Source organism: Setaria italica, chromosome IV (assembly GCF_000263155.2).
Source record: "Setaria italica strain Yugu1 chromosome IV, Setaria_italica_v2.0, whole genome shotgun sequence".
Classification (NCBI taxonomy): domain Eukaryota; kingdom Viridiplantae; phylum Streptophyta; class Magnoliopsida; order Poales; family Poaceae; genus Setaria; species Setaria italica.
This window is the reverse complement of record NC_028453.1, coordinates 30,262,996-30,280,268: the sequence shown is the minus strand read 5'-3', so window position 1 is coordinate 30,280,268 and position 17,273 is coordinate 30,262,996. Positions and strand designations below refer to the sequence as shown.

General features: G+C 45.3%; 1 protein-coding gene and 1 pseudogene across 1 annotated transcript; one reads left to right on the top strand and one right to left on the bottom strand.

The window, feature by feature from the left end:
* The first annotated feature begins 486 nt into the window (after window positions 1-486).
* Window positions 487-3,028, top strand: LOC101770420 (aluminum-activated malate transporter 12). Its single transcript, XM_004965562.3, has 6 exons — window positions 487-874; window positions 981-1,121; window positions 1,203-1,475; window positions 1,571-1,698; window positions 1,840-1,983; window positions 2,143-3,028. Exons 1-6 carry the CDS (start codon window positions 595-597, stop codon window positions 2,770-2,772), a joined length of 1,596 nt encoding a protein of 531 aa, XP_004965619.1. The 5' UTR covers window positions 487-594; the 3' UTR covers window positions 2,773-3,028.
* A 3,046-nt stretch (window positions 3,029-6,074) lies between these two features.
* Window positions 6,075-7,176, bottom strand: LOC101776215 (annotated as a pseudogene).
* Between the last annotated feature and the right edge of the window lie 10,097 nt (window positions 7,177-17,273).

Here is a 17,273-nt window from a genome sequence, read left to right as displayed (position 1 = left end):
ACAAGTGTCGGAAAAAAAAATCTGACGGTTGTTCCAATGTCCACAGCTACAAACTAGCTTGCAAAGGAACCACACGCTCTGCAACCTTCATGAGCTCAGCCTCCGCACAAGTCATCTTCAAGCCAAGCAAGAAAGAGTGAGCAACCAACACTTGTCGCCATCGTAGCACACGGGTGGCTTGCCAATTTCAGGTCCTTTTGCCAACTTCCTTACCACGTGAGCCCACGCAATTGTCCAGCACAAAGGTCAAGGCCACCTTGCCATCACCACATATTAGGGTCAGAAAGAAGTGGAAATGTGTGGTCTTTCGAGTAGCGAGCTGCTGAACACAATGAGAACATCACATGCAAAGGAGCAACTATGACTTCAAAAGGGATACACGATTGCAACGTTCCAGAAAGCACACGAGCCGTCTTTTGCAACACCGTTGAATTAACAAAGCATGATCTTATTACCTGAAATGTTGAAGGCCAGATTTCATATAAAAGAAGTACCTTATGTACAGGGAGAGACATCATTTGTTTCACAGCCTTATTAGGTGCCACATTCTTTTGCGCTGGCATCTTCATCTTCGTCTTCATTGAGCTTCAGGCCATGTCAATGGCTTGTGCTCTGAATTCCATCAACAAGAAAAGCACTTTGCTGATGCTTATTGCACCGGTGAAGACAATAGGCAGGATTCCAGCTTCTTGGGGGAGACATGCATGGAGTATTGGGAGAGAAGATCCAAGGAGAGGTGTCCATGCTCTCAAGGCTGGGACAGCTCTCACGCTGGTCTCGCTCTTGTACATACTCGAACCTTTCTTCAAAGGAATTGGGAAGAATGCCATGTGGGCTGTCATGACCGTAGTCGTCGTGCTTGAATTCACCGCAGGTAACTCACATCGATCGACTGTATATCAAGCTGGAAACACTTTATTTTCTTTTCCATATAGATGCAGTCTTCTTGCACCTAACAATAAGTTTGCATTGATCAACAGGAGCAACCATATGCAAAGGGCTGAATAGAGGGTTGGGAACAGTGTTGGCAGGTTCTCTTGCACTTCTCATTGAGCTTGCAGCTTCTGGAACCGGGAAGGTTTTCCGCGCTTTCATCGTAGGAGCTTCGGTGTTTATAATAGGTGTGCACCGAAAATCAGTTGTTCATTCCATAAGCAAACTCGATCATGATATATAATGCTCACTATTGATTTTTTTTCTAGGATTTGCTGCCACATATGTTAGGTTCTTCCCAACAATCAAGAAGAGCTACGATTATGGTGTGCTGATTTTTCTCTTAACCTTCAATCTGATAACGGTGTCAAGCTACCGCCAAAACGATGTGCTCCCATTAACGAGAGATCGTTTAAGTACTATTGCCATTGGTTGTGCAATATGTCTATTCATGAGTCTCTTGGTTTTGCCAAACTGGTCCGGAGAAGACCTCCACAATAGCACAGTTAACAAATTTGAAGGATTGGCAACATCAATTGAAGGTGGGTGCCCACTACTACTATCATACACTCCGTATTATAGCTTTGTAACAATTACCAAAACTCACCAAAAAAATCTGACAAAAGAAGGGTTGCAGCATGTGTGAATGAGTATTTCCGGGACAAGGATAAAGACGATAACGTTCTTGATAGGCAGGAAGCAAGAGCTTCAATTCAAATCGGGTACAGAGCGGTCTTGGATTCAAAATCCAGTGATGAGACCCTAGTAAGCAACTTTTTCTTCTACTGACCTTCTTGATATATATTGCAAATTTCCCTTTTCTCTCAAGATTGATGGTATACACATCTGCTATTCGATAAATCAAATGTCTACTGATAGCTGGAACATTGTTAACAAAATGTCCAGGCACACTATGCAAGCTGGGAGCCAAGACACTCAATGCACTGTTACAGTTACCCATGGCAAAAGTATGTGAAGCTCGGATCAGTGCTTAGGCACTTTGCATACACAGTTGCTGCACTTCATGGATGTTTGGAATCTGAGATTCAGGTACCGCAAAACCCCAACTTTTCTTTGAAATGGTTCGTTTTAAATTAGTTTGCTACATCTCGGTTCAGCTATTGGTATATAAAAAGATACATCTAATTTCTCTCCAAATAATCCGTGCTCATCACATTGGTTATTTACTAATTTCTATTGATGTTCAAGACTCCTCCGTCCGTGAGATTATTGTTCCGTGATCCATGCACAAGAGTTGCTAGAGAAGTCGTCAAGGTTCTCCAAGAGCTCGCGGTGAGCATAAAACGTCACAGGCGCTGCGCCCCTGACGTGCTCTCTGACCATCTCCATGAAGCGTTGCAGGATCTGAACTCGGCTATCAGATCACAGCCGCGGCTCTTCCTTGGCTCCAAACGCGCGTGTGCTGCCAATAAGCATATGCTCATGGAACTGAACTCTGGAAATCACACGGCATCAAGAGCTACCCTTCATTCGTTCAAGACTGATGCAATGGCATTGTCAGAAAGGAGGAACACAGGAACAGAGCAACCGCCGGAACGCCACAATGAGAGGGGCATGTTGCGGCCGACGCTAAGCAAGATCGCCATCACGAGCCTCGAGTTCTCCCAGGCACTTCCGTTCGCCGCGTTCGCGTCGCTGCTGGTGGAGATGGTGGTGCGGCTGGAGATGGTGATAGAGGAAGTGAAGAACCTGGAGCAGGCCGCAAATTTCAGAGAGTTCACTGGGCATGATCATTGGATCGTTGATCTTAGTAGCAAGGAGAAGACGAGGAACAATAATGCTCCAGCATTGAACCCGGTTTCTGCTGCAGCTGAGTGAGTACTTATTGCTGATGGATTCGGTGAGCAATTTATTAGACATTTTGAGAAGAGAGAGGCATATTTTTTCAGAAAACATGAATCGTGGACTCAGAATAATTGTTTGAACATAGAAGAAAGCTTTCATGTAATCTAATCCACCTACCAATAAATTATTTGTCGACGTCGAAATAGTTAGAGTTGGTGTATGTGAGTATGTCACAAGAACAGTGTGCAACCCTTTTTTTTCTAAATTCAATTAGCATTGTCTTTCTTAACATCAAAATCCTGGTGATCTGCTAGATCACTGTTGATTGGTGCTAAACTACTAATACTGCATCAATTAATGATATATCTTGCTACTTTTTTTTTTGGATTTTAAGACAAGTCAATTGTTGCATACTATTACTAGTCTATAAACCCGTGCTCCCCCACGAGCTAGAACTAATAATTTTAAGATCTAATGTATTAGAAAATTATTTTAAAATTAGAATCCTAGTGACTAATTAAAATCATTTACCTACCTCTCTCTCATTTATTTAATATTCTATACAATATGTGTACTTATCTTTATCCACTTGTGATTGACTTTTAATTAGTAGTTACTCTACATTTTTTCATTCACATTCATATTTTTTCACTTTTCATCGTACCTCCTATATTGTGTTTAAAATGAAAATCAGTATTTTCTATCTCTTCCTCTCATACATGTATAAATGGTCTACATGATGGCACCCATCATGCATATATACCTTAACTTATTATTTTTATATTAATAATGATATAAATATGTATTCATATATTTATTTATAATGAAGCAAGACACACGTGCGTAATTTAGATACAAATTTAGAAGGATATTTTAAGTTATTTTTTATAATGACATGTGTGGGCAACTTATATGAAGATTATGGAGCTTACTTTTCATTATTTATATAATTGTAGAGTGAGTAATTTAGATGTAGGTTTACGATTTTAATTCAGAATATTTTCATCATGATAATGGTGTGTAATTTTTTTAGAAAACACAGTAGACCAGTATCTATGATTATAAAATCTACAGGATTGATGCTCAGATATTTCTGATTTTTGAGAATTTCTAGGATTTATTTTTGTTCCTAGCGCATCTTCTGAGAATTAATGTAGATTCTCCAATTGAAAAAATGAGGGCACACAGTCAACAACCAATTTTTTTTTACGTTGAGCTATCTCTCATTTGTTAAACATTCTAACACAATACTTACATAGATATATACTTGTTATTATCTTCATCGTATTGTGATAGATTTTAGTTAGCAATTACTCTATAATATTTTCATCCATATTAATACTTTTTTCTTTTTTTCACTTTGCGTCCTACGTATGCGCTTGAATTTATTTAATGGACTCTAAGTTTGAGCTATATTTTTAATATTAAAATCTATATTCTCATCACTTCATTGATCCATTTATAAATGGTGACACACATTATGCTATATCCTTAATGATTATTTTCTATACCGACGATATAAGAAATATATAATTTAGAATCATATATTTGTGTACCTTGGGGGTATACTTTTAGTGAAGGTGATTTGGATTCAAATTTAGAGTTACCTCATATTACTTTTAATAATGGTATATATGGGTAATTCGTGACACACATCATGCGTATATTCTTCATTATTATTTTATATACCAAGAGTATAAGAAATAAACAATTTAGAATTATATATTTGTGTATCTTGGGGGGTATATCTTTAGTGAATGTGATTTGGATTCAAATTTAGAGTTGTCTCGTGTTATTTTTAATAATAGCATATATGGGTAATTTGATGCAAATTTAAGGATTACTTTAAATTATTTTTTTAATGTTAATGGTGTAAAATTCTATATGCAAATCTAAGAGGTTATTTTAAAAAAATTTAGAATGGCATAAATGTTATTTCAAAATGTTGAAAGAGTCATTTAAAATGTTGATTTTTTGAAAAAAATAAAATATATTCATATTGGATCTTGTTTTAGACCAATGGTTCAAATGGAATCTAAAATGCATATACGATTTGAAAGAAAAATAAGATCAAAGTTTTGAATCTAAAAGAAATCTCACGCATCCACCACGATGCAAGAAAGCACCCATGCATGCAGTCACCCACCCACACGTTGACACCTATTCGCAGCTCCACCCCATACCGCTCGTGTACTCGCACCCACTCCAATCTCGTCCATTCATTGTACTTCGCACGAATCTCAAACAATGGAAGATTAGTTGAATAATTTCTTCCAGAAGATAGATAGGAATTCCGGCTCTGACGGGTCCCTACACCAGAGGTACCCTCACGAGAGGGGCCGGCGGCCTCAGGAAACGATTAGGCTCAAGAAGCACAACAATACAAAGTGCCTGAATGCGGCCCGCAAGACGTCATGGCCCATCGCCCGACCTCGAAGGTCGGGTGAGGGTTAGGTCGCGACCCGCCAAACTAGACGACTCGAAGATGGGGCTCGCAACGGACTATGGGCTTCCCACCAGCTCCCTAACTGAGGGGGATCGGTGCCATCCCTGGGCACATTAAATGTGAGCCAGGGCGCCACGGGCTGGCCCTCACCGCCCTGCGTACGGGGATATGACCGAACAAGGGAGCCGACCTTTAGCCAATGGGTCTAAGGGTGAGGCTGCACCCTTCGGACCGCACAGGACAACCTGTGCAAAGTGGCCACGCGGCTCGTACACTCACACAGGGCGCCAGGGTGTCATGATGACTTGCCCCGCTGTAATGTCCCGTCGGGGTCAGTACATACGCAACAACCGCGATAGGTGTGGCAGGGCCAAGCATGCGAGGTGGGCCCTCAGACGGGACCTCATGCCGTCGAGCCGCCGTGAGGGCAGTTGGCAAGGTCGGGAAAAGTCGGGAAGGGTGGCACGCCTCATCCCAAAGGTTGATCTGAGATTCACCTTCCTACCTCGGGTACGAACGTCAGCAACAACGCTCGTCCCGTTCCCTACCACGGGGTTGGTGGACGGGACAAGAGCACGTCACGAAGCAGACCGGTTTGTCATACGGTCTACGCGAACCACTACAGGAGGAGCTGATAAGAGGGCCCCACGCCGGCGAGCCGGGCGAACGCTCCCGACCTTCGAGGTCGGAGGGCCCCCTCCTCTCTTCCAAGCTGTCGTCCGATCTCTAGCCTATACAAGGGGAACCAGGCCTCCCCTCTCGCTCTCTAGACACTCATTCTCACATACTCGCACAACACTTGCAAGCACCCCCTTTAAGCTCCCTGCACACTTGAACCCAAGAAACGTGATTCCTACCGAAACTGGATGTAGGGTTCTTCTCGAACCAGTATAAATCTTTTGTGTTCGTGTGCGTGTTCATGTGCAAGCCATCGAGAGTGAGGAGAACATGACGTATAATCACTAGTCGACGGTACGAAACACCGACAGACTCTCTCCCTCTCCCTGAAACCCTTACCTCTCTCTTTCTCAAACCGTATATCTGGATTGCGAGACGGCACGGCCGTTGGTGAGGGTCAGACGCCGGAGGTGACGTCTATGTATATATCGGCTCCACGAACTTTTCCTCTGCCTCCGATCCGACTCGATCATTGGCTCCTCCTCCAGGACTGGACTGCACCGGCACCGACGTCGTGGTAGAAGCGGAGATCTAGTTGGGCCAATCCGGAAAACCCCATCTAGCCCAACTCAGCGCAGCTCATCATCATCCAGGACGTACGCTAGAGCCCAGTACGTGTCGGCGTCGTAGCTGAACTCCACCTCCGCCGCGTCCAGCGCGCACCGCGCCGGCCTCCGCGAGCAGTAGGCGCCTCGCGCTCCTCCACCGCCCCGCCGGAGTTGAACATGTCGAGCAGCCCGACACGGGCGCGAACGAGACGCCCGTCTCCGCCACCGCCCTCACGAGGGAGACGTGGAACGGCTCGGACTCGAGGACCTTGAGCGTCACCGGCAGCGTGGCGCCCTTGGGCAGCCTGATGGGCTCCCCCGACAGGTAGGCGTACACGACGGCCCAGCCCGCGCCGGCGAGGTCGGCGGTCGCGTCCACGTCCTCGGCGCGGACGGTCCACGTGAGCGTCCCCCGGCGCGGCGTCGTGGACCCGGGTCATCTTGGTGACGCGGCACCAGCCGGCGCCCTGGCAGTTGAGCACGGCCACCACGCCCGCGCACTTGCTCACGTTCCAGATCTCGAGCAAGCTGCCGAAACGGCGAGCCGCGTCAGATCAGGTGCTCCTCTGCTGATTCTGATTCCGTAAAGGGAAAGCAGATGGATGTGTGGTCTCTTTACCTGGTGCCGTCGCGCGCCGGGCCGGCGGAGAGGCAGTCGCGGGTGGGGCGGCCTGGGAGCTCCGCGCGGAGCACGGAGCCGGGGGGGAGCACGAGCTCGAAGTTGTGGTTGCCCGGCTTGTCGTTGCAAGTGAGGCAGAGACACATGAGAGCACAGCGTCAGGATTCAGGAATAGCAAGTCACTTCAGTTCACACGGACAGAGACCGCACGGACAACGGGCGCGCGGTTGACTGGTCGTGGCGCGGTGCGTGCAAGCCGTGCAGATGGCTACGGCAGCTTCTGTGCTGTGCCAAGGAACGCCACCGACGATGTGCAGCTTCTACGGCAGCTTCCGTTATGATTAATTACCTATCAGTTTGGAACTTGTTTCCAGCTCCTCCCTACCTGGATTGATAAACAACAAAACAATGGTACTTGTTAGTCAGCATTATTCAGACACCCAGAAAGTTGCTGAAGTAGCTCGATGTCATATCGTTAAGTTATTTTTCGTCCGTCTACCTCAGATTTCATGGCCTCTGCTAGGATTGGTATACTGTAGCTGCCGATTTTGGCAACATGATTCTGATCTAGCAGAAGAATATTGGTGATCCTCAGATTATTTCCAATTAAACCAGGCATGATCCCAGTGCAAGAGCTGGATACCCCTGGCAATGCCGATGGTAGCTGATACATCCTTTGTGACAGGTAAGCCTGCACCCTTCAGTTCCTTCTGGTGAAGTTGAGTTCAGAAAGCATCATAACATTGAGTGACTGAATTGTCAGAGTTAAGTGAAACCGTTGCAAAGAGGAAAAGAACTTACGCGAGATCCTGGTGTCCCTGTTCCTATTTTGCACGTACTCGAACACGATGTACAACTGGGTTGCAATGCCGGCGACGAAGCCTGCCTGGCTTGCAATGTTCTTCCTCTTCTTGCCGAGCACTGTCCCCGCGGCCAAGGCTTGGTTCTGAAGCATGGTGACGGGTGTTGTAAACCATCGCTGTAGTCCAAGCAGTTGGTCGAGACGATTACCACCGTGTCCGGCTTCCTGTCCGGTGACGACCTCAAGCAGGTTGGCATGCTCCCAATGAGGAGACTCAACAACAGATCGACCAACCGACGGTTGTCGCCGCACGGTGCCTTGTCGACGACGCCTCTACGGCGTGCCGGCAAACCTGTTCCCGGCGATGCCCAGGTACCGGATGGACAGTGGGGACAGCAGCGCCCCACCGCTGCCGGGAGGCCGCCGCCGATCGAACATTCGAACCTGTTCCGGCTCAGCACCACGGTGAGTCGATGACCGTCTTCCTCCCGAGTTTGGCAGATGCTGGTCCGAGCGAGTAGCCGCCGACGTCGATCACCATCACCTGGAGGTTGGTAAGGCGGCTCATGTCCGGCAGGTTCCCGGACATGTTGTACCAGGAACGTGTTGTTACATGTTGCGCCAAAAGGCTTATCAAACGAACCTGGGCCTGTCTTTGCCTGATTATGGATCAGTAACAGCATCAGTTTTTAAACTTTAGGTTTCTCAGGCATTATTATGTTTCCAATAATCTTGTGTTTTGCCTCATTCTAAAAAGACTCTAAAAATTTGAACTGTTCAAAATTTTCTAAATTTGGCTTGTTTGTTTTGTGCGCAATATTTTTTCTAAAATATTTTTAGAAAACCTGGATAAAAGAATTCACCATATACATTTATTTGAGTGTTTTGGTTTTTCGTTGAACCATGTGGAACCAAATCCTTGTTTCGATTTCGAATCTTTGGTTTGAATCCTTCCTAAAATGTTTAAACCCTTTGTCTGGACCCAATCTCTTCCCATCTCCTTTTTGGCCCGGATCGGCCCATCCCTCACCTTCCCTCTCTCTGAAGCAGGCCTCCTCCAATTCTTTTTCGAGTGTCACCCCAGTCCGCGAGATAGGCCCACGACAGCCAGGCTCCCATTACGCGTCGCCACCACGTCCGCGGACACGCGTTTAATCTCTGACAGGCGGGCCCGTGTCGTCAGATTCACCCCGACCTCGCGTAGTCGGCGTCGTCTTCCTCCCGACGCGTCCCCATCCCATCGGCTTCGCCTCGTCCCATCGATGGCCCGCCACTCATACCGGCCGGCCGGATTTATCCACCGCCCGTCTCGTCGAGCTCAGCTCGGGCCCCGCTGTCCACGCCGGCATGCTGGCAAAAATCTCCGGCCGCCACTGCCTTCCTAAGCTCCATCGACCACGCTCGGCTATAAATAGCAGGCTAGCCCCGCCGTCGCTCCTCGCCCCTCGAGCTCGGGCTCCAGCCCTCTCTTCACCGCCCCGAGCTCGCTCCCTCATCTCTCTCTTCTCTGCCGGCGAATCACAGGCGGGATGCAAGGGCAAGTTCACCTCGCCACGCTCCAATCCCCGGTCATGACCTCCCTGCCCCCCTCTCCTTGCTCCCCGCGACGGCAAAGCACGTCGCAGCAGAAACCGGAGGTAGAAGACGCGATGGAGACCGTTTGATCGACAACGAACGGCTGACATCTACCGACCTGAGGCCGTTGGTTCCCGTCTCCCCCCAGTCTCGTTGAGAGGTGGGTCCATACGTCAGAGCAATTAACGCCGTCCTCCCGGCCGAGTCAGCGCAGCGCCGACAGCCGGCCACGTCGTTCCGGCCAATAGGAGGGAGACACGTCAACTTAAGTAGCCACGAAGGCACCACGCAGGAAAAATCGTGACTTGTACCACGTCCTCTTTGCGGGCCTACATGTCGGTAGCGGTCAGCAGAGTAGCGGTCAATGATGAGTTGATGACTCTTGACCGGAGGACCCACGGGTTTTCAACAAACGTCGGGCTGTTCGCTTCAGCTTATAAGCCGGCTGAAAAGTTGAAACGGCTGATTTGTTGTGAGAGGAAAATACTGTTTGGTGGCTGATAAGCCGGCTGAATAAGCTGAAGCGAACAGGGCCGTCGTTACAACGCTACGGGTACCCTGGTCAGTGTACAGTCAAATCTTATTTTCCCACTCAGTTAAAACAATTCCCAGACTACTGCTAAAAATGATAGAGATCCTATACTGGCATTTTGCACTTCTTTTCATGTTCCATAAATTCTGAAAACTAGAATTAATCCAATAAACCTAAGAAAATTTCGATACTCCATAAATCCATATTTTCCTCATCCTAATTCCATTGATTCTTCCACCAAAATTCCTCCCTTGCTTTTTCCTCTCGGTGCCACCACCAGGATCTTTCTTTTTGTTTGGTGCTTCTTTGTTTGCTTGTTTTGCTCTTTGCCTTGCTTTTGTTTGTGTTCGAGTTTTTTTTTTTTACCTTGGAGTTAACAACACCACGGCTACACCATCGTATGCTTAGAGCAGTTCTAACCCATAGTGTTCATAGGTGGTGTGTACAAGGCACTATTTCGGAAATTACACCCTACAACCCATGATTTCTTGGTGTGGGTCCTTAATAAATTTATCCTCTTTCCTGTCAACCAATCATATTTGTTCCTCGTTAATTATGAAGACACCATCTTCTCCTAATACAAAATTTAGGCATAGATTCTCGTGTGGACAATGGATCTTGCATGAGACTCAGTTTTCTTACTCTCTCCATTCTCCCTCTTATTTAATATAGTACCGCATAAGCTAAAATTCCTATATGATAATATAATTAGTGCTATGGAAACCATCTTAATTGGAGGTATACTAGTATGCATATTGTGTAGGCTAGCATGTACTAGCACCCAACATATCCTATTTCATCGGCAGTTTTACTCGTGCAGGACCTGCCGACCTCGCCGCTTTGTTTACCATCTAAATTTCTGCTTGTTAAATTTAGTTACTATGATCCAAATATGACTCAGCTAAAGTTTAGCTGACTACAAATTCTAGCCTAGCTAAACTTGTAAAAGATCAAATTACCCCTCCACATTCCTCGAAAAAAGTTAGTAAAGTGGGAGGAAGGGATAGGGTAGATAAATGCCTCTTCAACTATCATTTAGCTAGTGGATCCAAATACCTCTAGCTTTCTAAATTTTAGCCAGCTATGGGTGCATCCATACAGGACCTAAAGTGAAAACGTCTGCCGCGTTCATGTCCTGCGAGGATGCATGCGGTAATCTGCAGCTGCACTGAGAACATTTCAGCCAGGCAAATTGCAAATCGCCCTGTTATTTGTGAGATTGTTTTTAAAGGTTCCCCTACAAAATGAATGCTTGTCAACACATAAGGAGTTATAACGTCATCCAACTAACTTGGGAGTTATGACGCCATCCAACTAACTTGGGCTCTAGATGTAGATGTCGTACTTGACAATGCCGAAACTCTTCCTTGTTAGAGGGGAAAAAATATGGCCGGTGGAGTAAGACCGCCTCATGATTTTTCATGAAGAGGAACCGTGAGTGGCTTTTTGTCGTGACCTTGTCCCCGAACCCTGGCTGCGTATGCAGCTCATCGAATTCAAGCCCGGGCAGGTGGCGTCCACGACGGGAGCACCCCACCATGGAACTATCGCTCGGTTCACCCTCGTCATAAAGGATGTAGATCATGAGCAATTGTTTCTGGAACTGAAACAACTGGTTACGGAATCATTGGCTTCATCTGCGGCTCATGTGCATGCATATGTATCTGTGTTTAATCTAAACTATACACGGAAAATCAGAGATAAAATAGTAGCGTTACCAACACTTTTCGACAGAAAAACAAGGGCACTATTATATCCTACTCCCTCCGTTTTTATTTGATCAAGATTTAAACTTTACAATCTTTGATCAATAATTTAACTATCAATTTTTATTTTGTAATGTAAACCTTACGTGGTTGGTTTTATAATCAAATATACTCTACAATACTTATAAATTTATAAATATAAATAATATAATATCATGTCCATTTTTGTAATGAATGGTCAAAGTGTAATTTGGAAGACCGTGTCAAGTTATATCATGTCTCGTAAAAAAAACGGAGGGAGTACTAAGAACCATGTGTTGTACCATTTTAACAACCATTGTTGTACCATTTTAACAAAGAAAATGCCAGCCAAATTGACTATCAGATGCATGCCTGCCTTTTCACTAGTTTAGGAGCATCAGAAGCATACGGCATGGCCTACAACTACATAAAAGAGGTAGAGAGTGTAACCACAGGTTCACCGCTCTTAATTCTGAAGCCTTATTCCCGGTGCCTTCTCATAAGCCAAAAATGTGATTTCCCCGTTGAAACAGTTACCACTGATGCTACTGTTTACAACGCCGATAAATCAGGGAAATCCAACCAGGAGAACACCAGAAAGTCAATGGCCTACACCCATCAACGCAACGCGAGCGAGCGTGGCTAGCCTCTTCAATCTTCATCCGTGTACTGTGCCAGTGACTCCCATCGATCGGGAACACGTAGGTGCACGTACTACGAGCGCCATTTACTGACGCCGTGACGCGGTGTTACGCCGGTGTCATGGTTGGTGGCGATCGGCTTGGCGCCATTACTCCGCCGGTGATGGAGGCAGAGAGCCCGCGCCAGCCCGGAGGCCAGCCAGCATCCACGGAGATACCAGTGGATCACCCCACGACGCAGATTTTACTGAGGAGAGAACGGAGAATTTACTCCAAGGAATAGGATATCACATATCAGTGCGTCGTGCTGGCATCCTGCTGTCGGAGTAAATTCGGCCGCAGCCACTCTCGTCTGCGGTGCTCCAGCGGACGCCTCGCTGGCTCGCTCTGGAGGTTAAAACCGAGGAGCCAAAGACAGGTGGGCCCCTGCGCTCCTCTGCCCCACTGTAAGCGAGATAATCAGTCGGAGGTGTAGCAATGAGCGCGTACAAGTAGGGAGGGATACAAACGACCTCGCGCGCTCCACCCGCGTCCTTACCTGAACTTGAAAACTCTCCGATGATTAACATAATACTATGCTGCTAACTGAACTTGAAAACTACCGGCGCTATCTTTCGGCGTAATTTTGAGTTGGGGTCCCCGTAACCCATTGGGCTGCATACGCCGCCAGCTCGCCCGAAAAGAGTTGTCCTGTAGAGGCCCGTGTGCTGCATTCGCCGCCGGCGCGCCCAATGGGCCGCTTCCCGGTGCGACGCCGACGCCCCGCAGTTAAGCATCGTCCGATGCAGCGATCACGGATCGGACGGACGGACGGGGCTTGATTTCTCCTATAAACTAGAAAACCTTGGGCGGGGCGCGGCGTTGCGGCGCCATCTTGAGCTATCCAGCTAGGGAACAACCAAGAGATAGTTATTAATAAACATTTAAACCCAACTTGAAAACGTACGCAACTTCACTGAAATTACAGACTGCCTTACTCATATGCTGGATATTTTTCAATAGGAATTATTTGTCCATTTGATATTAGCAATCTTCAACATGTCAGTATGACTATCTCATTAGCGTACCTAAAAATGTAAAAATAGTACGTTACTTTTAAGCTTTATGGTTAGTTGTATGGTACAATTTAAAGCAGTAACAGCTGAAGAGGAAAAGCACATTGTATGAGCATATACTTCTTTTAGAGAGGTACCTATCTCAACAGGATTTATTTATCTCGAGATCATCTTGAATTCAATATATTGACTAAACTCTCTCTTTTGCTAGTTATTCGAACTACAGTTTTCAATTTTATTTGGAATTTGAAATATGTCATTTTGGGACAAACAGCGAATCAGCAAGGACTATAAGTCTAGTGCCTGCTTCGAAGTATTCCTCAGCTAATTTGATTTGGATGAGCACTCAGGATGCAGCACCATGTTAAGCTTGATGGGTAGTTTTCGTACTGGTTATCATATCATTATGTCCTTTCTAACGTTAAACTTATTAGATTAGATTGTCACAATTGCTGCTCTTACAGCTAGTTTGACGGATCTGTTTTGCAACAAACAAAGTTGGTTGATTTGCGTTCATGGCCTTCATAATCCCGGATTAACTTGCTTAGCTGTTCTTCTGATTCATAGGAGGCCAAGATCGATGTTTCTGGGAGTTTCGCTGATAGCGCCTTCTTACTCGTGGAGATGCTTCATTAGTAACTCACCACACAAACAAGTTGCCTGTTTTTTTCATTTCAAAAGCGTCTCTGCATGACACTTTCAGTATAACAAAAGATTCATTGAACCGAAGGACACGCAACTTAGAATAACTCACCGGTCATAAGCTTTTAAACAATGTTAACGTAATTTCTAAATGATTTGTTTGAAAACGGAATCTGGCAAAGGAACCTGAGTTAATCGAATGAAACGCTTTCAAAAGTTGATTGTAGCTTGGCAAGGGTTTATCACCGCAGCAAACCTCTGAAGCTCCCTGAAACGACTGCCAGTTCAATTCCGTCGCGCACATCGACGTTCTGCTTTCGAGTTATTGAGTACAGTGAGTCAGTGAAACGCATCAGCGGTCGAGGTTGAGCTCGAGTGCGCGACATCAGCGTTGCGCGCCCTATCGTGTCAACAATCAAATATAAGCACTAAGCAGCAGATGCATATCACATGGAAAATGGAAAAAAACAATTTTACAACAATAGGACCACACACATCACCGCAGATTTAATCTCAACTGCCGTCTTTTGCACATTCTACTGCTTCTGGATAGGAAAATCAACAATATTTTCTAGGCATGTCAGTGCAGAATGCATAGAAGTTTCTAGGGGTGCAGTATGCAATAGAGGCCCAAGAAAGCTACCACCTATTCTAACTGACACAATTTTTGCCAACGCTTTTCCAGTTGCCCCAAACCTGCAGTAAACGCAGAGCAGTAAAAGCAGAGTTTCAGCTATCAGTCTTGAAGATTCTGTCCGCCCATTAATTAGTCCGAGAAATATCTGAAAGTTTACCCTTGATCCATTATAAAAAGTCTCCTGATACTACGCGATTTTATCTTTTAACACTCCAAACCCCAGGGAACGAATTCAACCCATCACTGTTTATGACTGCATCTCTTGGAGCTGCAGCTCTGACCTGCTCTGACCCTGTTTGTTAAAATAGCAACAGAATAAGTTAAACTGATTGAGATGAATCAATTAATCAGATAGCAATCTTAAAGGTGAAAACCTAGGGCTGAATCCTAGAATTTGCAGCTTATCCATTTTATATGTTGCTGACCAAACAACTAACCAAAGAATATTCTCAACAGTGAATGGAATTTACACAGGTTGCCTAAACACCATGCTACTACTATCCACAAGCTTGGAAAAAGGGAAGCAGAAGGTTATGTACTATCCTAGTCAACTTTCAGTGATGGCCACACAGAGGATATGTCTATCAGTTAATTTCGATCAAGAATAAAAAATCAGTTCAAAGACAGAGCTGAATTAAAAGGAGGAAGGAAAGTAAACCCCATTGATGCAAAGGAAATCATATATAGATAGTGCCTATCCCATTTCAGATTATGAATCATGAAGCAAGGTCTACCCTCAAGTTGACATCGATTTTCAGAATTAAAAGATGTAAATGTACCTGATGTCAATCGAATGAGCCTTCCACTTGCCCTTGTAGTCGGGCAAGTACACCTCTGCATGCCCAGGTTCATCCTCACACAAATGTTGATCTACAATGATTTCTTCCATAAAACTTGTCAACCTGGAAAGTTAACACCTATTAGGTAACAGAAGTAACACAGAGAAAAAGGTAATGGAAGAATTAAACAAATGGCTGTGATTGTTTTTGAGTCAGAGGTGAATTTTTTTCCTGATACTTTAAAAGATGAATTGATGATACACAACTATTTAAATCTCCCATTTCGAAAAAAAACTATTTAATCTGCTCAAACTAGCGGAAACTTGCGTCTTGCAAGTAAATTGCTGGATATGGAAGCATAGCTGTAGAAGATTTTGGCCTATAGTTGCCGTTTCTACTGGAATTTTGTAATGTCTTAGGTGCTAAAGATTTCTAGGAGTTAGTGCTGACACATTGTCTTTGTTCAATTGCTATACAGGTCGACGAGTCTACGTTAGCTCCCCAAATGTAGTAGCAGTTCTTGACCATGAGAAGAAACACTCATTTGTCATAAAAAAGGAAGGACTTCCTGACGTTGGTAAGATATGTTGCCCCTTGCCACCTACTAGAAAATCAACCGTTAACGGTGTGACTGATTTCTCATTGTAACCACTGTATCCCTGTCAGTTGTGTGGAATCCGTGGGAAAAGAAATCAAAGACTATGGTGGACTTTGGTGATGAGGAGTACAAGTAGATGCTTTGCGTTGATGCAGCCGCAGTGGAGAGAGCAATCACGCTGAAACCAGGGGAGGAGTGGACGGGGAAGCTGGAGCTTTCTGCAATTTCATCCACCAGCTGCAGCGATCATCTTGATCACCCAGTCAGCATCTAGCTTGTAGTGTGGTAGTTCACATTTCACAATGCTATATATTAGCCTCAGAAGATATTAAGATAAGTATGAACCCCTTTTGTACATGAATCAGTAGGTTCATCTATGATCAGTCAGCAGCTCGACTTGATTCCAGAATCGGCATTCTGTAATGACCCGGTCTCTGGAATCTCAATAATGATAGCACCGCCTTGCTTCGTGCATAATGCACACAAATGGCAAGATTTGTTCAGGCCTCTGCCTTGTTCTCACAAGATTTCTAATTATGTACTATCAAGAATATCCAAGTTCCATTTTATGCATTTTCATGGCATGAACACAAGCAACCCATTACTGCATTGTGCATTCTAGTTCATTAAATCCAATGGGGTACAAGAAAGTATTGCAAGCTCATAAGCTCATCCCGTGGATCTTCACAAATTCTGCATGTTCCCAATTCTAAAACAGAAATTGTAAACCAATCCAATAATGCTGAACACTCCACAATGTGAACCTAGCAGGCTGCACTAAATCAATGTGCGTGGACTAGGTTCAGGCACAGTTGCCTGGTAGCCTGGATAAGATGGTTTCCACTGAAAGAGCAAAATATCACAGGATTTATCAAGTAATAGTCAATCCAGTCAGAGTAAACAAAAAAAACTTTCATAGCATTTCGAACAGGAAAAACGAGTAACCATGCCAGTTAATGAAGATACTTCAATTCAGATTAGAGCCTCAAAGCCCCTGTAGAGTAGTACTTCAGTAACGATAAGCGTCCGCATGCTAAACTAGCAGTCATCAATCAGAACCAAATGAACAGGGGGGCGCGGGGGGGGGGGGGGGGGGGGGGGGGGGTGGTGTAAAGACCCCCCCTCTTGAGAAAATAAAAATGTGTCAACCCCCATGGCATTCTCCTTCTCTAGAGGGGGAATAATAAAACTACTCTTCTATTAGGGTGACAAACTGGCCCAAGGACTGGGATTTTCATTTTTCTCCTACACACAT